Source organism: Leuresthes tenuis, unplaced genomic scaffold (assembly GCF_036924035.1).
Source record: "Leuresthes tenuis unplaced genomic scaffold, fLeuTen1.0.hap1 SCAF_10, whole genome shotgun sequence".
In the NCBI taxonomy this organism is placed as follows: domain Eukaryota; kingdom Metazoa; phylum Chordata; class Actinopteri; order Atheriniformes; family Atherinopsidae; genus Leuresthes; species Leuresthes tenuis.
The window spans coordinates 9,599,546-9,620,940 of record NW_027325364.1 but is presented as its reverse complement, the minus strand read 5'-3'; the positions used below and the strand labels follow the sequence as shown (position 1 = coordinate 9,620,940).

Here is a 21,395-nt window from a genome sequence, read left to right as displayed (position 1 = left end):
AGCAGAATGCATTGGTCACTTAAATTCAAGTTTGCCCGGGTCTAATGGTTTTGTAGTTCCAAAACAAACTAGAGAACTAATTTCATGTGTCGAAAATGCCACATGGTGAACTATGGTATGTATAAAGTCCATTATCCTTGCTTTACTTGGTATGTAGGAAGTAAAGAAGGCCTCCCTTAGTGAGATGGGTCATTTCTTGAAAAGGAAAAGGTATCAGAGCGTGAAGCAAGCAGCTGGTTTCATTAACCTCTTGCCCAGCCTTCATGTAGGATAAGGCTGGGGATGAGAGCAATATGAATGTAACCTTGTGAATATACAGTTATACACATAATAATACAATTCATTCGATCAAGCTCAGCCATGTGCAGTGAATAACTCTGTGATGTCACATGTCATTCTATTCTCACTATATTTTTCATTTGTTTTTTTTTATTCCCTAAAATATGTCACTAAACAATTAAAGGAATTCCCCATATTTTGAATGAAGTAACTTCTCAACATTAATAATTTTCTAGTGTTTTTACTCACAATGAAAACCACTAAAAATGAATAAAAAAGGTATAAATTTGCATTGCAGTCAACTTATTTGTTATTTTATAGATATTATAAAAGGGTCATAAATGGGTCATTGAGATATTAGGTCTCATCTCTTTTGAAAAATATCATAGCAGTTCAATCTGATGTTAAGATATATCAGTCTGAACCAATATACAGTGAAACCACATAAGAATTGGTCAAAAGGTACCACAAATCAGATGAAATTACCATTCACTCTGTGCTATTTTTCTTTGATTTTCCACAACAGAGAGCAGACTTGGCAGTGGCTCCTCTCACCATTACCTACATGCGTGAGAAGTTTGTTGACTTCTCCAAACCCTTCATGAACACAGGCATCAGCATCCTTTACCGCAAACCCAATTCCACCAACAACGGCTTCTTCTCCTTTCTGAACCCCATGACTCCAGACATCTGGGTGTACATTCTCCTGGCCTACCTGGGTGTTAGCTGTGTTCTTTTTGTCATTGCTAGGTAAGTACAGAGGTTATAAGTTGTTTTTCCTCTCAATCCTTCATGTGGTATTTTTTAGCAGTTGTTGTAATTTACTCTGTTATCATTGCAGGCTGAAGCTCAAGTACATGAGCTGGTTTATGATACTATGTTAGCTGCTGAGTAGTTATGAAGGCTGCATGGGTCCTCTACAGCTCAGCAGTGGGAGGAGGAATAAATAATAAAAACCTCCAGTGGTGTTGCAAAGTCTCATTCAGTGTGTCATTTCTAGTTTCCTGTGTGAGGTCTGTAGAAACTGGCAAGGCAGCTTAAAAGGACCTTTGAAGAACAAGTTAAAAAGAATAACTCATCTAATTATCATATTCAGCAGCATAAATGGAAAAGAAAAAGGATTCACACCTTAAGTGAAATTGCATCAGAGGAGGCTATTTATAGTTAATAATCATTATGATATATTATGAATGATGAAATTCAGGCATGGAAAGTCAGTTACAAGTACTATAGACTGAAAATAGCTTTTTTTTGTTTTCTTTTTTTAGTTATGAATATGATGAATATCCTTTTGGTATCACTGACTGAATTTTCTTCTGCTTCGTATGCAAAGTGGTGCTTGAGGAAGTTCTAGAAAAGCAGCATTTGGAGGGAGTTTTGGGCCTTGAGAGCAAACAGCTGCACTCCTCTATCCCCATTCGTTTTTGTGAGACTAAACTATGTCTAGAGTGGCTTCGCTTAAGTAAAAAAAATCATCTTAAATTTTTGCATTCATTTGTTGAAGGCCAGCCTAGACAGCCAAATGGCTAGAGTGGTATACTGTATGTTCCTTAAAAGCATATAAAATGGATATGGAGGACAGTGAGAGGGCTACTTCAAGCAGTAAAGGGTAATTTTAAATGGAGTACGTTGATGACAAGATCTCTGCTGTAGAGTAATTATAGCATTGACAGGTATATTTATTCAGAGCTATTTAAGTTATTTCATAGCAATGGATAAATAACACAATACATGCTGTTTTGTAACATATGTGTCAATGAGAACATTATAACATTATTAGTCTTTTATATACTTTCATTAGCCCTTATATTAAAACTAGGATGGCTATTGGGAGGCTAAGCTAAAGACTATTTGGAGAGAATAAAACTGTAAATTTTTGATCGTAGACACAAACCGTGTAGAAATGCATTTGAAAAAATGTAGGGAGCAAGATAAGTTTCAATTTGCATATTTGTGAGGGAAAAACATTCATGTTCTGCCACTTTGTTATGATGGCAATTTTTCCACATGTGTAACAATTTTACACTGTAATACAGGAACCTGAAATTTAAAGACATAGCTGAACTATATGTGGTTTTACACAATACATTTATTCATATTGGTTGTATTTTCTCATAAAAGAGATGATTGCCTCACTAATCTATTTAGTGCGCTAACAACCTGCTGATTGGTAATTTTAATCCCTCCTCTATAGTTAACAAATCCAACACAAACCAGACAATAAGCTGATGTTTCTAACAGTATTTATTCCTCTGTGCTTCCTTTGAGCTCAAAACTGAAAATAGTGCTGTGGGTGACATTTTCCTTTATTATCATGAACATGGGTGCAGTGCTTCAGTAGAAAATCTTATGTATAACAACAAACAGTCCTTGGCAAATGCATGATTTACTTCAGTTGCTAATATTTTGCTCAAAACTACAATCCCTAGCCGTAGGAAATATTTAGTTTCTTTAGATTGGCAGTAATATATTCTTTAGGGCTGTCATTTTCTATTTGAAGTTAAAACATCCATTTGAATATGGGGAAACTTGGAAAGAATAGTAACCTATTCAAATTCTATAAAAAATTACAGTCTGCAGGTGCGTCAGACAATAGGTTGAGATAGATGCATCGGGCTGGGAGAAGTGCTTTGCCTTGGAAACCAGTGGAAAGCACTCTAATATCAACTTGACCTAATTCATGCCTTGGTAAAATCTCAGTAGAACAACCTAAAGGTATGTTTTTACACGTTTTTACAAAAATGAAGGAATCCATGGAACAGTGCCTAGTAGGGCAATCACAAAGTCAAATAACTGAAGAGGCTGTTTGGAAGATATTTTGATTTTACACCATAAATTGTAAAGTATCTGCAAAAATTAGGCTGATTGTTGACTGTACATAGCAGCTTTCTTATTCTACAAGAAATATGTAGACTGAGACAACAGAGATACCACATGTAAGCAAGCTGATGTCAGGTGTTCTATGTTGTTCGACTTCCTGCTATTTTGCAGAGTCAGCTACACCACATGTCTCGTCAAAGGGTTGTAAAGATGCCATCACCTACAAGACAGCCAGATTTATAAACAAAGATGTGCGACCCATCTGTGTTTTGGGAAACTAGAGCCACAATACAAAACTTGAAAACAATGCTATGATACCAAAGTATCATACAGACAGATGCAGATCAAGCAGGCTTATGTGACAGTCACAGCTCACAACATTTCAGACTCATGGACACTTGACAGTTACATATTTCTATGAGGGGAAGCTACATACTGTAGCTCTCCATGTAGCAGAGAACATTGGTACCAGCACACTGGATGGATGTAATATCTCCTGTTAAACAGTTGCAGCTGATGTCACCAGCTGTGTGAGTTCAGAGCATTGAGTTTGAGATTGAGTGTATTTCTGTGCTGGGGAAGGGAATATGTTTGAAGAATTATGTATTTATTTCATGTTTGTTCAAACAAAACAAACAAAAAAAAGTATTTTAGAGCAAGAGTATAGTTCAGTCAGTATTGACTTTAGCAAAAGCAAAGAGGATTGCCAGGCTTGATATTTAATAGTAACTTTTGATTTCAAAGACAAAATTGAGGAAAGTTTTGGATCCCAAAATAAAAGCTATGCAACCTTATAAGTAATTGGTTACCTGTTTTAGAAGTGTTTAATTTGTGATGAACTTTTTCCATGGCTGATTGCATTACCTTAATTATGTTATTCATAGTTGGCAGAAAAAAATCCTCCATCATCACAAGGCTATGATAATAAATTCAATCACATGATAAAGCACATGTTGTGAAAAGGAACTTGAATTGAAATCCAGTTTAGTGTTTGTGATTGTTCTCTGTTCTGTTATGATGCTAAACCATTTCCAGAACACTTCCTGTATGTGTATGCTGCAGTCTTGTAAGCATGTTGTTTGAAACAAATTACCACAGAAACCAGAAGTACTGAATCAGCGCTGTTCCATTGTCTAGGTAGAAACTGCACTCAAATCATTTGTGTTCACTTTAAGCCCTGACTGTGTGTATTATGGCTATGCATAAAGCCTCTCCTACTTTCTGTGCTTCTTCTATATCATATAATTTTATGACCATGACTTTCAATTTAACATTAAATTAATACAAAATGAAACTGAAGGAATTCATTGAAATTTTAGCAAGTACCACATTTGTACAACAGCTGCCCAAGGCCTCTGTGCTGACTGCAAATGCTATGCAGATGTGTTTAGAATTTTAATTCAACCACTAAGATAAACACACTTGTGAGAAGACAGTAGTAATTTTACTCCACAAGAGTCAACACTTTTGCAGACCAACACTTTCAGTTTAGATATGTGGTTGCATCGTGAAGATAAGAAATGTCCAAGTGATACCATTAAAATCCAGTAACGGTTTCATGACAAATCATCTTTTCTTTTGTGCATCTGAATAATAAGGTGACACATTGGGATATTTTTCTGATGCATGCAATTAAACCGATGCCTATCAATCATTTGAACAATATGAATTTAATTTAATGTCATTTCTCACCATTATTTTCACTGTGCTCCTTTCTAACTGAAAATAATCAGCAGGGGATTTAGTCTGTTGAAAGGGGCTCTTTCTTCTGTCATAACCATGTTTGTATTTCAGAGAAAAAGCTAGATTAATTATAAGGCTCATAATTTTTTACATCATGGCATTTTATACATTGTATAAATACATCTTAAAAATTAAAAGTAGTGACATTTAGCATGTTTTATCTCAACATCTTTCTCTGAAAATGACTTTTGCAGTAAAGGTGTTCTGCAATTTCTGCAGATGTCAAATTAAATGGAAGAGATATGACGAGATGCATGTTATATGATTTTATGTGACTTTAGGAGGTGTCTTTATTCCTCACATTCTCAAACATGACATTTACCGCCTTCTGAAAATGTGTCTTTCTCTGCCTCATTGCTCACCTTTAAACACAAAGCATGTTGGCAAAAAGTAAAAGGGATTTCCAAAGGTAATACTTAAAAACGAGGATCAGTGGATTGAAAATTGTTTTGATGTGACATTTGATAACAGAGTAAATCTTTTTGACTAACATCATAAGTAGCACTTCTGTAAGAAAAATCATGTTTTATGGATATTTGTCCACATCCATGTCATGACTGCAAACAAAAAAAAATGGAAAAGAAAGAAAAAAAAACAATTCTACCTGCTGCAAATACACAGACAATCAATTTTTTTTTAAATGTAGATAGATACAAAACTGAATTTCTGTTAGTTCTCTGTGTATATAAATGTTCTGTTTTCTGATTTAGGGCTGCTTGTTGAAACTCTGCTGGGGCCTTTCTGTGTGAAATGTTTTAATAATCCAGCCTCCCCCACCATCCAAAAGCATACATGTTAGATTGATTCGGGATTCTGAATTGACTCTTTATGGGCCCGTGATAGACTTGGTGTACCCCGCCTCTTGCCCAATGACAGCTGAGATAGGCTCCAGCCCTTCCTGCAACTCTGAACTGGGTTAAGCAGGTATAGAAAATGGATAGATGGGTTGATGTTTCACGGCTAGTTTAGCATCTGCATGTGTATAGCATTAACAATCCTCTCCAGATATGAGATATATAACATTAATGCCTTAATCAATCCGTTAGGTCTTTCAGACATTTATCACACCACAATGTGCACCTGTTATTTGCTTTTTCCAATCAAATCCACTTGTTGTACCAAAATGTAACAGAAAAGCACCAAAGGGGTCAACCAAATATGACCCTAATACGTTTAAATATTCTGTGATTAATGGCAAGCAGTACATGTCTGAAAGGGGCATAAGACTGTTATCAAGCTAATGTGATTTGATTTAAGAAATTATTCTAAAAGAAAAAACATTGTTCAAGAAGAAGATCATACTTATTTCTCAGCTCTCACAACTGGTAAAGATTTCAGAACAACTTTACTATCTCCTCTCTCCCAGGTTCAGTCCATATGAATGGTATGACGCCCATCCATGTAATCCCGGATCAGATGTGGTGGAGAACAACTTTACCCTCCTTAACAGCTTCTGGTTTGGAGTTGGGTCCTTAATGCAACAAGGTATGGCGGCGTACACATCTACCCTGTCAAAAAGAATGTATCTAATTGTCCCATCCCTTTCTCATCTTTATCACTCCCTCTTAATAACAGCCTCTTTAAATGACAAGATCTGTGATTCCCATCTTCTGACTGTTTCATAAGACATTTGCTTGTCAAGAACAACTATAGTGCTCTATCTGACATGAAAAACGAAGGCTGTTGTCACCCGCCTGCTGTTTGAAAAAGAAAAGAGGTCTCAGGCACGAGTCAGAGATTGTCGAATAAGGTTTGAAAATATTGTTGCATTTATCTCCCTGAAATGCAGTTGATAGCCATGCTTAAGAGCTTCCTGAGTTTTGGGGCAAAAAGGGTAAGTTGAGGAATATGTCTGACAATTGTCATTAGCATCTATACTAGATGTGACTGGCGTGATGTTTACAGCAGTGCATGACGTGCACTGTGAGTAACACTGTGTACAAAATCCTTATGTCTCAGGCATAACTGTTCAACTAATGTCACCGTGATCATGCCTGACACTGTACACTTTTGAAAACAGATGTCCTGTATATAGGCTCTTAACATAAATAAGTTTATACCAAAGGTATCACTAAATGTCGAACTGCAGATGTTATTGTTTTGACTTAAAAACCATAGGGATATGATTTTTAAAGGTTATGGTTAAGCAAATGAAGGGCTAGAAATTACCTAATGAAGTCAGCTGTGGAGAAAAGGACCAAAGTAACCAAATGTTTAACCTCAATGTAACAAGACAAATCAAAGAGGCTTAGTGAGACTTGGTGATGGATCTTTGCCCGTAAGGATGGCAAACACATTCAGCAATTCATTAAGCACAGAAACTCGGCAGCACTCTTGTGAAACTGCATAGCAGCTCTGCCAATTTGCTGGTGTAGGCAGAGAAATATGAGTGTAGCAGCAGTATGCTGTTAGAGAGAGGAGGGAGAGAATCAAAATAAAATGAGCTAGTTAGTAGCGTATATTATTAAACCAAACAGGGGAGAATTTTCCATTATAATTCATAACATGGCACACGGTCTCGTCTGTAAATGCCTGAGCTCCACTGTTTCTCTCATTTACAGTCACTGAGTGAAGCTGCTCCTGCTAATCAGCTTTTATTCATATTTCCCTGAAAACAATTTTTCACATTGGAACATCAGTTAATATAAGGTCCTTTGATGTTTTGTTTACCTCCATAATGTTTGAATACAAACACATGCATATATGTACATGGAGGCTTTATGTTTCACATCATATTTCATACCATTTCTTTCTAAATTGCATGTTCAAAATCAGTCAAACAACTAGCCATGTAGTCAAAAATATCTTAAATTTGCATAAGATGTATCTGAGTTTAAAAATGACACTGAATGTGGCTTTCAGTGACATCCATTTGTGCTACAGTTCCTTGTAACACATGCTGCACAGCGGTATCCGCAGCGAGGTGTATATTTTGTCGGTGTCACATTAACAGACATCCCTTGCATGTCTGCCAAACATGGTGACAGCAGCTGAGGCGGAAGCCATTTCCTTGACATGTTTAAAATGTAAATGGACGTGTTTGAGGAAAAAAAAAAGAAAAAATATCTACCAGCTTGTCTGTGGGAGGGAGGTGTCAGAGACAACAAAAAGAACATAAAATATGAGGAGGTGCAAAAGCAAGCACTTGGTGTTCTTCAGATGTGTTCCTGGGGGTCTCAGTAGGCTTTTGCTCACAAGAAACACACGTCTGATCATTTCCCACAAATTGGTTTCCCCACACAACATACACTATATTGCCAAAAGTATTTGCTCATCTACCTTTACACGCATATGAACTTAAGTGGCATCCTATTCTTAATACATAGGGTTTAATTTGACGTTGTCCCACCCTTTGCAGCTGTAACAGCTTCAACTCTTCTGGGCAAGCTACAAGGTTTAGGTGTATTTATAAGAATTTTTGACCATTCTTCCAGAATCAAATTTGTGAGGTCACACTGATGTTGGATGAGAAGGTGTAGCTCGCGGTGTCTGCTCTAATTCATCCCAAAGGTGTTCTATCGGGTTGAGGTCAGGACTCTGTGCAAGCCAGATAAGTTCTTCCACACCAAACTCGCTCATCCGTGTTTTTATGGACCTTGCTTTGTGCATTGGTGCGTAGTCATGTTGGAACAGGAAGGGGCCATCCCCAAACTGTTTCCACAAAGTTGGGAGCATAAAATTGTCCAAAACCTCTTGGTATGCTGAAGCATTCTGAGTTCCTTTCACTGGAACTAAGGGGCCAAGCCCAGCTCCTGAAAAACAACCCCACACTATAATCCCCCCTCCACTAAACTTTACAATTGGCACAATGCAGTCAGACAAGTACCGTTCTCCTGGCAACTGCCAAATCCAGACTCGTCACACCAGAGAACGCATCTCCACTGCTCTAGAGTCCAGTGGCGGCATGCTTTACACCACTGCATCCGGCGCTTTGCATTGCACTTGGTGATGTATGGTTTGAATGCTGCTGCTGGGCCATGGAAAGCCATTCCATGAAGCTCTGTTCGCGCTGTTCTTGAGCTAATCTGAAGACCACATGAAGTTTTGAGGTCTGTAGCCATTGACAGATAAGACTGACCTGCTTAGATTTGCTTGCATTCAAATAAACATGTCACTTCATAAGTTTAATTTGTTTTAAAGCAATTAGTTGATAAAAGCGTCATGCTCAGAAAGGGAATGTTTGTGTGATGACTCCACAGGAGTGAATGTTAAGTGCAGGTAATCATTCTCATGGGAAAGTCAAGATCCCTCTAATGTGAGGCATTACTTGTGGGAACAAGCTCTCCAGAAAACCATGGCGTTGCATGCAGTACAATACATTGCATAAAAATTCTTCTTCATCATTGAAAAATTTTACCTTGTGCTTAACCGTGACATCACAAAAACCCAACCATGTGATCAAATGATACTTACATTCTTGATGATAAATTGTATGATTTTATTTGCTCATGTAAATTATTAGATGTTCTTCAAAAAAACTTTTAAAAAAGCTCCAGCATTTTCTCATTTAAGCAATATTGTTTAATGTTATCGTAGCTGATTATTTGGCTGGTTTACTGTCCAACAAATACAGGTAACTGAGAGTTGTACCAGTCATAGCTAACATGCTTTGCTAACTACTCCTCTATAAACAGTTTTCTTGTACAAAGACATTACTCAATATTCACACATCCAGGGGGAAAACTGCAGTCATAGGATTAACTTCTTCAATAAACAAACATCTTCATAAAAGCACTATGTAGCTCAGAATTGTTATAAAGACTTGTGGAAAATGTAAGCTCACAATATTTCTGAATAATCTTTTTCCATGTTGGTTGTGTTTCTGCTCTATTTATTTGACAATATCAGCAGCATGATAGCAAATATTATAGTGAGTATCATTGGGTTCTATATCTGATAACATCCATGACAAGGTATTCATCACAATTGTGTCAACCTGCCACAGTGGGTGTAACCTGACATTACACCCACTGTCGTTTTCAGGAATTATGTCAGCATTTCTCCGCATATTTGATTCAAGATTCCTTTTCTGTCACACCACAAAGTATTCAATTTCAAAGTAGTCTATGTCTGATGAAGAATTTATTGATATAAAAGGTGCGATCCACACTAACAATGTAATTAGCTCCAGCTGCTGTCACAGACTGAGCGAGCAGTCATATTTTTAAGTGAGTAATTACATAGCCTGATGTAATAATTTAGAATGTCATTGAGTTTTATTCCAAGAACAAAAACAAAAGAAATTTTGTACAATCCTTTTACTTATTTTTATGTTCTCTATGTAGTTTTAAGAGATGAGTCTTATGACATGAGATCAAAGTTTTGCATTTTAAGACACAGAATGAGCACTGTAGAGACTTTTCTGCCTTTGGGACCCATGGGAAATAAATTTTGCTTGGACAGCAGCTACTATGGAGAAACATGATGATGTTTGAATTATTTCACTTGGAAGAACATTTACATTTTCATGGTTTACAAGAGATGAGCTCTTCCTCAAAGAACTGTATTGTACTGTATATTGACGCCACTTTATTTCCCTGGCACCATATGACTGATCTGCCTTTTGTATTTATTGGAGTGTTGTGATGCAGTGTCATATGATGTTCCCTGCTGACAACACTGCATTATTGTGCAGAATTCAATTGAGTTACCCGTTGCTTCACTTCATTCTTGGTGCAACAAGAGAATGCATCTGGATCTTGAGTCTCTAAAGTCATAGTGAATTAAGGGATGCTACTGTCTTCCCTTGTTTGTAACCGTGTAGAGTCTTTGTCAAACCACAAAGGACAAATCCAATCAAATTTTGTGGAAGAGGTTAAAGAGCTGACCACTCTGCCCCCCTTCTGTGGGCTTGTTACTCTTCAGAATTGCCCTCATAAATCTTCTCAGTAAAGTAACAGAGTGCACAAAGCACAAGGGTATTTTAAAGGTTGTCAGAGATGAGATATAAAGTAACTCTAACACCAGTCAGTGAGCCGTTGTAAACATAGTATTACTCAGCAGAGGACCGCTCAAAGTCAAGGCTGATGCTGAGGTGTCCTGTCAGTTTGGCAACAATTTTATATATTGATGTTTCTTTTTCTAGTCTTTATACAGGCTGTGATGATTTGATTCAGAATATCAAAATGTTTATATTCAGTAGACCTGATGAAACATGAAATGGTATTATATGATCAGGGTAGGAAAATAGTGTCAGTTAAATTTTCAGTTCCACATTGTTCTAAAGGATCAGCTTGTGCGGCAACAGTAAATGTGGTCATTACCAAATTACTCGATTATTGCAGCTAATCATTACCAGATTACGCTCACAGTGTGAATTAAGCCGTTGAATGTGGTCACATGAGTGCATAGTTGTATAATCAGACAAGTTAAGATATTTCTTAATGTAAAATCTTTAATATTTCAGTGGCAATATAGCACATGCTAAACATTTAACTATATACTGAGACGTTTATTAAGACTACTAAGACTTAAAGGTTTTATCGCATATTCTACTTTTACAGCTTCTTAAAACTGAGTTTTATAGATAACTACCCACAGTATCTTTTATTTTGAGGAAAAAAAAAAAAACAGTCACCCCTTACTAAAAGATGTATTTTAAAACAAAACCTCTACCTCCAGCTGTGGAAATCATTGTTCATTTGTCTTGAAAATGATGATATGATGTTCACATTGAATCAGACTTGAAAGACGAAAGCACACAAATGTCACTACAGGTCTGAATAAGAGACATGTCGCATCAGGTTTGAATGGATTAAAATTGAGGAGAAATAACATTTATGCAAATTGTACAACCCTAAGCAATTCACATTTTTACTGATTTGATCTGCCATTTGTCAAGAACGATGCAGGAAGGGAGGACCCAGATGCAGAACTTCGGAAAACAAACAAGGTTTATTCCAAGAACAAAAAGGCAAGGCAAGAACATAGGACGCGGCTGGGCCGGATTATCAAAAACACTAAGCTGTGAGAAATAACAAAATAAGACTATGAATAACAAGACTGTGAGAAATAACAAAATAAGACTATGAATAACAAGACTGTGAGAAACAAAGCAAGACAAAAACAAGACTATGAGAACGGAGCCTTTGACTTAACTGTGGCTATGAGGCAAAAACCAGACTTAACATTACGTGACTGTGACATGAAGGGTAAGTGAAGAATTCACAATGACTGTGAGTGAACCTGGAAACTAAATACTGTTGGGAGGTGATTGGTGACGAGGTGCAGCTGTGGAACAGAAAACAGGTGACTTGAGTGAGACTAAGTGACAGAGGAAAAAACATGACAAGAATCTGAAAAAATTATGAGAACCTGAAAACACAACAAAGAAACTGAAAACATGATAAAAGACCTGAAAACAAGAATAATCAAAACACAAAACCTGACACCATTTTAAAATTCTTAACTCAGAGTTGGCTAAGTTGCAATGCTGGCTTCAGTTCATGTTTCTTCACTGACAGTACCTTGATCAACTCCAGTGGCACTGCCAAAAGCATTTGCAGACTAATTAACAAAAATGAAAGTGATCATGTTACTACATTTGTTTAATTCAGCTACCGCATTGGTATGTGTTAATTGCTTAATATTTTCACTCTATGTATTACACACAGGCTCAGAACTGATGCCCAAAGCCCTGTCGACCAGGATAATTGGTGGGATCTGGTGGTTCTTCACACTCATCATCATATCATCCTATACAGCTAATTTAGCAGCTTTTCTAACAGTGGAAAGAATGGACTCACCAGTGGACTCAGCTGATGACATTGCAAAGCAGACCAAAATTGAGTATGGTGTGGTCAAAGATGGGGCAACCATGACTTTCTTCAAGGTAAAGTACAAATGTAAATATTTACGAATAACAGATATGACATTGATTAAATTACTAATAATTGTCATTGGTATTCAGCAATTTTTTCATTAAAAATTTAATAAAGCTCCTGCTATGCTGTTGCACTTCACACTTTTTTATCTAGATGTTAATTCCCAGAGCACAGGCAAATTCTTTGGCTTCTCCACATCTCTGCACTGATGTATTCCTGAAAATTTTTTATTCCAAAGTTTCAGCTTTTGCCTGCGGGGTCTAACACTTAATTTATATATTTTGAGCTGAGCTTTGCTAAGAATTCTGCCGCCTGAATTTAGAAGAGTAAGAAAACACTGTTTGCTAGGCATTATCAAACCTTGCTAGGCATTATCAGCTCTAGTTTTTATACAATATATTTTTTATAGTAGAGCTCATGAGCACAGCAAGCTTTAATGTTGAAACTTCTAAATTGTGTGTATGCTGTACTTGTTAACACTGCTTTTATTATGCTTTTATTATACATTTGATTAATGTATTTGTTTGTTTCTATTTTTTTCCATTGTCATGTTTGTTTCAAGCAATTTTGTTGCTGTTGAAATGTACTGAGTAGTATTGATTAGAAAAAAGTGTTTTCAACCTTGTTTCTAAAAAATATTCCCAGAAATCGCAGCACGGGCTGAAGAGCACTTCTGAAAAGCATTATCAGTGAACACACTTGGTCGCCGCATTCATCAATTAAAGTATAAACATTTATAGAAATTCTCTATCCTGTGGTCTGCAAAAATCATGATTTAAAATTATTTCTGGAAATTATCGGCGCATTGACCCGGGAGGTCAAGAGAAGTGTGGAAATCTAACTTTGTATCAAGTTCAAAAGCCAGCGTTAGAGTATGTCATGGCTAACTAGCACCTCTGTAAAGACATCATTAAGGCTGAACGATATTTACAGATTTTAGAGCAACTTATGCTGCCATGAAAATGTTCTCTTTCTCAGGAAAAGCCTTTATTATTTCAGAAGAACATTGGTAAACTCTATTATGTACATATTACAACAGCGTGGATCTCTTGTAAAAGAGTTCTGGTACTAAATTGGCTCTCCAACTTTTTAAAGATATTTCACTACAAGAGCATCAAATTGAAACGAGTTTCACTTTCGACATTTGAGGGCTGTTTTTGTACTACTTTCAATTCATTGTCAAATTTGAATGATTTGAAAATCAATTTCTGTTTTTATTAATATTTTACATAGATTACATTAATTTCAGCAGACACTTTCAACTCAAGAGACTTACAAATAAGGAACACACTGGGGACAGTGTAAGATTCAATGTCTTGCCCAACGACACTGTGATATGCAGTCTAGAGAAGTTGGGGATCAAACTAGCAATCTTCCAATTGTAAGACAACCACTCTACCTCCTGAGCTACAGCCAATCCAAATCATTTGGAAACAGGGCTATGATTGTTAATCAGGGATGATTGCACCTTGCAGTTGAGCATTTTTGCTAAGATGTCTTCTAATGATAGATGCAGCTTGCTTTCCCTGAATAGCTATGTAAAGGAAAGTTATTTTTGATCATTCTCTGCTCTTTAAGAACTCATAGTTGTGATCACAGGGTCATGAATAGGAGACACAGGTGTCTAATTACCGAAGGCTCAAGTGCCCTCTGCCAGCTCTTGCCCTTGCAGAAAGGCTTAATGATGATAATGCAATGAGGCAGAGAGGCATGATAAATAACAGCGACAAGGAGAGGGAGCAGATAAAGGCTTTGCAGATGTATGTAAATGGATGCATATGGTCCTAAATTTAGGTACAAGCAGTTTTTAAATTTTGAATTTAAATTTTGAAAAATGCTGTGACTTTTAGCAGAAGTTTAAATAACAACTCACTTGTGAGTTTTGAGCCAGATGCATTTCTGTGAAATATTAAAAAATCATCTGAAGATGAGCTAGTGCTGTGATTGTGGATTGTGTCAAAGTGACACAATCAAACAGTCCCTGTGCATCTTTGTCTCAAGTTCTTAGAAATGTCTGATTTAATAATGCACCTACTACATTCACAAAACATTAGTGCAGATATTTATCCCTCTACACAGTAAGGTGCTAAATTCTACAAGGTGCAGTGAATTCACGTGTGCAAATGCTGTACTTATGGCTGAATAGACACAAGGAGACGAGCATTAAATTTGTCATGTTTGATATATAAAGAAAAATTATACCAATTGCCAGTTGGTAGGTTGAAAAAAATTTAAAGTTGCTGTATGCCATTTTACTCACTTCTAAGCAGCCAGGGCTGTTTCTACTGGACTTGACAATAACAGAGGACTTCTTCTAATAGGATCTTTCACAATTTGAAATGGCTTATAGTCTTTAGACAGTAATTATCTAGAATTAGTCATGGCACAAATGTGACCTCACAGAAAATTGCATGAAATACCACATAGACTGATGCGAGACTAATGGAATGGCATTTTATTATTGCTGCTTTAGTAGCACTTATGAGAATAGATGCGAGCAAAGCTTCAATTTAATGTCCTTTAATCCCGTGACAATGGAGATCTAAGGGAGTAATCATTTAAATCTATTTGGTCGCCAGCAAAATAAACCATGTTCTTTAGCGCTGAAAACAAGAAAAAAACATCTGTGTTATCTCTGACATTTTCCAGCATTCAGAAAATCCCCATAGGTGCAAAGTTACTGACCGATGAACAAGCAAGATTTCAGGGTTCGCAGTTTTTCCACCTTTGACATGTTTGACTATAACATTAGAAAGTTACTTTTCTCAAGTTCAACCTCCCTTTTTGTGATTAAAGTACTGTATATTTTCCGCTGCTTTTTCCTCACCTTGTGTAATGGAGATTGTTGAAATGAAATGCGCATTCCTTACTGAAAAAGAATGTTGTTGTTTATTTTTTTTCTGTCCCTGACAGAAATCAAGGGTTTCTACATTTGAGAAGATGTGGGCCTTTATGAGTAGCAGACCCAGAACATCACTGGTAAAGTCTATTGAGGATGGGATTCAGAGGGTGTTGAAGTCAGACTATGCCCTCATTACAGAGTCCACCACTATTGATTACATCACTAGGAGAAACTGTAATCTGACACAGGTGGGAGGGAATATCGACAGCAAAGGCTATGGCATCGGCACTCCCCTCGGTAAGACTTGTGAATAATTCCAGAATACATTTTTGAGTACCAAGTGATAAAAAATTCAAGCCCTTTTCATAAGTTATGTGTTGTTTTTTGAGAGATGAGAGTGAGGGATTGCTTTAATATGCAGCAGCAGCATAAAACATGTAGCTACTGGTAAGACAGTATGCCACAACGTGTTTATGAACCTTATTATCACAGAGTCCAGCTGGCGTTTCTTCCAAAGTTAAATGGGCCTTATGTTGCTTACAGGCTCCCCATACAGGGACAAAATCACTATAGCAATCCTTAGCATCTTGGAGGATGGGCGCCTACACATGCTGAAGGAGAAGTGGTGGAGTGGGAGCAGCTGCTTGGATGAAGAGCGTCGCGAGACAGGCCCCATGGGGATCCAAAACCTGGGTGGCATATTCATTGTGCTGGCGTCAGGCCTGGTGCTGTCTGTTTTTGTGGCAATTGCTGAATTCATCTACAAGCTCAGGAAGACTGCAGAGCGTGAGCAGGTATATATCACCATAGATTATTTGTAGTACAATTGAATTGCACTGTACTTGGATTTTTAGTTCATTGTGCCCATATTTTAGCAAATAAGTAAGTAAGTTGTTGTTTTTTTTTTCTTTTTTATAATGATCATTCCACATGGCCCATAAACTGTGCTATATCCATGGGTTTTAGTTCAAACATGTTTTAAAAGGATTTGCATTCCTTTCTTTGGCTAATCCCTCTGAGTTCCTGGCCATAACACCACAGCATTTACTTATTTTAATAAGCATAATTGCAAATTGGAGCAGGAAATTAATCCACTATTAGTCATTGGAGAAGGCAGAATATTATTGCCTTTTCATGTTGTAAATCACTGATTTTGAATCATACTATCTGAGTAGTCGCATGCATGTTCATGCACAATGCTTATACAGCTTCTCTGACATAGCAGTAATAAAGAGCCATGTGCACTGTACATGTGCATTTTAATACTGCTGACAGCGACACACAGATACTCACACCAGGATTAACACAAGATAATATTCTAAATCTATTTTGTGCTCTTTAGACTGTCAACACTCTCTGCTGTCAGAACAATTTAAAGCTAAGGCATTTACCCCCCATCCCTTTCCCCTCTTCTCCTTCTCGCTCTCCTTTCCGCATCCTCCCTTTTTGCCCAGAGGTCTTTGTGCAGTGCCATGGTGGACGAGATCAGACTGTCGTTCACCTGCGAGAGACGGGTGAAACACAAGCCTCAGCCTCCAGTCATGGTGAAGACGGATGCAGTGATCAACATGCACGCCTACAACGACCGACGACTCCCAGGAAAGGACAACATGAGCTGCAGCACTGGGATGACTCCTGTGTTCCCATGACACTGTGTTCCCCGCCGGGCAAGAACCTCCTCGGCAACGTATCGGGGTCTGTGCCAGAGCCTAGAGACAATGGCATAGACGGGATCAGCAGATACACCATCAACCACAGTGACATGGGGACATTAACGAAACACGGGCATCTCAAAATGACAGCATCAGCCACACAGGTATGACAAGAATCACCACCGCTGTCAATACTGCAAGTTAAAAGGAATATCTGGGGAGGTTTGAATGAAAAGATAAATAAATAAAAATTACACACCTGTTAAAGGATACAGTACACCCAGATAGGAACCAGTGTCAAGTCTGATGTTTACTGCTCAACACAAAAACACAAGAAAATAACATAACTTTTAATGGACCCTCAATCATTCAAAGGACTGGACATTTTGTGGGAAAGTATGGCCTAATGCAAGAAGAAAGGCTTTGTAGAGAATGGCAATAAAAGACCGCTTCAAGAAAGATGAGGCAATTTTCATTGGAAATGAGTTTTGTCATAAATGAAAGGTATATCAAGTTCTTACCTTTATCCTGTTGATTTACACACTCCTGGAAGGCCTTTGGCAGCAGAAAATAGTGTTACCTCAAACATAATATGTTGGTTTGACTGGGTGTCAGAGTCAAATGCTGTAGGAATACTCATTTAGTATCTGCAATACTGTGATTGGTAGAGCCTACGGCAAGATGTGGAACAGTAAATTTAAGTTTGTTGTAGTTGTGATGTGTACTTAACAATATTGTCACACAAAACCAACCATCATCACTGTTGCAAAGCAAATCGTGGAGACATCTACTGTATATTAAAAATATAAGACTCCACCATGGACTATTTGACAGTGTTATGGATTTTTTTTTTCTTTTTTTTTTTAACAAAAGAACATTTTATGACAAATTCCTTTGTAGATAATTGAATTCTTTCAGCTGAAATACTGATTGCCAAAGATCTGATCATTTATCAGAAATATATTCAGAACAGCGTGGGGCAGAACTGTTAAGTTAGCTTTTAACTTTAACTTTGTGTTAAATGCAAAGTCAATTGGAGCGGTTTAAATGGGACGACTAAGATCGTGCTATGATGTTTTCTTTCCTGTCATGCAGGGCAATGCATATCCAAAGTAAAGTACATTTGGAACAATGATGGAATCGCAGTCTGATTTTGCAAAAAATAACAAAAAACACTCAAAATATTATCAATACTCTATCGGAAACAATCACTGCATAATAATAATACTAACAATAATAATGATGATATTAATACCTGATTAAATATCAGTATGGGAAATTTTATATTTTTTAACCTGGGACTGACCTGGGACCAAGATCATTAATGTTTTGAATCAGCCTAATATCGAACTATTGTCAAAGTGCTGCGTTGTGATCCAAGGGGCCCATACGCATGTTTGTTTTTGTTTTTTGTTTAATTTTGTCCAGCAATGCTTTCATGTTTATCTAATGTAAGGCTTACAAAATAATGTAATACAATATAATTACTTCCACTTTGTCTATGGCAGATCTTTTCACTCTTTGAACAGTCGTTTTCTTCAGGAGAAAGAGCTTTGCTGGAATTTCTTCTTCTGTTTGACTGACTGTTATGTCAGAGCAAATGTGATGGTCTCCAAGATGCTTGCAAAGCTAGCCACAACTTCAGGGTATCCCAAATGTTGCTCACGATTATGCGTAGGTAGCGTTGTGCATGACCATAATAAAGCGTTTATTTGTTGCTTGTGAGGAGCAAAACTTCCAGGTGGAAGACTTTAATCAAACTATTAAGAAAAAGAGGTCCATGGGGAATTCTTTTCAGCTGGGCATTTTGAGATTATTCTTTCATTTTATGAAATTATGCCATATTTATTCCCAAACAAAAACAAACAAGAGGTCAGGTGATCTGTCATGTGAATACATCAAAACTATCTGAGCTATCTGAAGAAGACAAACTCTTCTACTTTAATACAAACAATCCCCCCTTGGATTACATGGCAGCCATTTTATGGTTGCTGGTTATAGAGTTCTTTATCAATATGGTATTGATTTGAGATAATTTTTCCCCATTAATCATTAAAACCATTAAAAAGTTAGATGGATAGGGCCTAGGCTTGATGAAAAGAAACTGGTTCTGTATAATTTTCAGAACTGTAATTACAGAAATACTGAGCATTTTTTAAGAGCAGATTTTAACAATTAACCTTTGATGAAATGGTAACTTGTCAGTTCTTTTCCTAAAAAAATAAACCTGTATGTATTCACGGCATGGGAAGGGATTACATCAGCTATTTCTTTTTATGTCTGAAAATGAATAAAGGACTGTTGCTGAGACTAGGTAAAATACTTTCTACTGAAAAGTACTTTTGGGTGCATTTAATCATGCCGTATTCATTAAACTACAAAGCTGCTCATTTGTCCAAATGTCCCACGTACTTCTGAACACATTTTTGAAAACTTTATATTTCAAGTGTGATCTACAGGCTTTTTTTTGGCAACAAAGTGGTCGTTTTAAAACATTAAAAAACAAATCAATAAGGGGTTTGGTTTTAGATGAGAAAAGTCTAATTTTTTATCTTTTTTTTTCTCTATACAAAGTCACAAGTTGGCTCTTTAATTGCCAGATGTGGACTGAGTAAATCCATACTTGTACACATACTTGTAAACATACTGAAAGACAATGTGGTAAATAGAGAGAAGAGTGTCAATAATTTTGTGTTCACATTGACTTTAATACCTATATCGCGTTAGTGTACATCCTTAGCAAGTGTGATGCCGAAGAAAGATTTGAGGAATCTGGGAGTTGAAAGAACAGCAAACCTCTGTGAGGTTTTATGTTGTTGATACACAGAGATGAAAAAAATAGATGATTTAAAAAAATAAAAAAGTCGTAACTATGTATGATTCAAGGAAACTCCAACCTGTAAAACTTAGCATTGGTTTAGTAGAGATTTACTGTATAATTGTTTATTGATCCCCCTTCTGCAAAGTAGAGTATGTAGATAAGATCAGCAGGAGAAAATGTATTTTGCTAAATTTATACTGTTATAAATTAATTCTGTTCACAAATATGTTCTAGACATTATTTATTTCCTTAGAGAGGTCACTTTAACATACTTCCTCACTTTATCGCAGTTCCCCTGCCCCGGACCTTGTTAATTTAGTGGAAATGCATTGTAAAATGGTATAATGAATTACTGTCATCCGGATGGGAAAATGTACGTAAATCTTCTTTTATGATGGGTTATATATTTCTACAAGGTGAACATGAAATTGAAATGCTGAGCTTCCCCGAGAGTTTAGGGAAGTCTTTTAGACTAGGTTTATCTTGTGTCAGTAGACCTTTGCTCTTTATAAAATCCCAATCAAAACCTGGCCTAAAGTGTGACTGCTGCTGATTTGTGGATATAGTTTATTACTGTTTCTCCTGATGTGTACTGTAGCTTTTCTTGCAGGTGATTCAAAGAATCAATATTGACTGAACAACACTTCTGTTATTTGTGTGACAATAATTCAAAATCTTATCCAAATCAAAATGAGTCAAAATTACAACAGGGTTTCTAATCTGGCTGATACAGTCTTTCTAGTTACTGACTATACATGTTTTTTTTAATAAATCCATGTGAATACTATTGTCATTTTTCACAAAATTGTATGAAATGTGAGAAAAGTAACACAAAGTGTAAGCTACATAAACTGTGTTCTATTAGCAGTGTGTGATATGAGTTTGGATTTTTCAGCAATCATGACAATATGCCTTTTTATGTATACCTTTGAGTTGCAAAGCTTATATCATTTGGCAGAAAACTTCTCAAACAATACGATAAATATGTTGGTGCCAGCCAGGGTTTTCTTTGTGGACATGCAGAATTTCTATGAATATAGTTTTTGTAAGGTTTTGTATGAAAGGGGGGGTGGGCAGGGTTTTGTTTTCCTAGTAACTGTATGTGTTAAGAGAACATTAGAATAACTGACACCTAAATAAAACATGGGGGGAATCATCAAAATACTATAGAAAAGCTACTGAATTATTTTCTTTTTAACACACTGTGAATAATTCAATTGTACAGTTTGCTGTATGGGTTATATGAAGTTTTAAATAAAAAATACAAAACATCTGTTCATCTACTGATTGGTCTTACCTTCGACTGACATTATGTGAAAGGTGCCTCATTAACTACCATACATTTCTCATTTTCTTAGTGAGGTGTGATATCAGCATAAATAAGTCTATCTGTTGTATTTAACTCCATCTTTCAT

At 36.7% G+C, this 21,395-nt stretch overlaps 1 protein-coding gene across 1 annotated transcript in view; it reads left to right on the top strand.

Annotated features, from left to right (window-relative positions):
- grik3 (glutamate ionotropic receptor kainate type subunit 3) overlaps positions 1-17,255 on the top strand; it is a 91,693-nt gene extending 74,438 nt beyond the window's left edge. Inside the window, exons 11-16 of the mRNA XM_072393864.1 lie at positions 806-1,029; positions 6,209-6,327; positions 12,456-12,673; positions 15,579-15,804; positions 16,051-16,301; positions 16,962-17,255. Coding sequence (XP_072249965.1) covers positions 806-1,029; positions 6,209-6,327; positions 12,456-12,673; positions 15,579-15,804; positions 16,051-16,301; positions 16,962-17,156 — 1,233 coding nt within the window. The 3' untranslated portion in view covers positions 17,157-17,255. The remainder of the gene's footprint in view (positions 1-805; positions 1,030-6,208; positions 6,328-12,455; positions 12,674-15,578; positions 15,805-16,050; positions 16,302-16,961) is intronic.
- Positions 17,256-21,395: the final 4,140 nt, after the last annotated feature.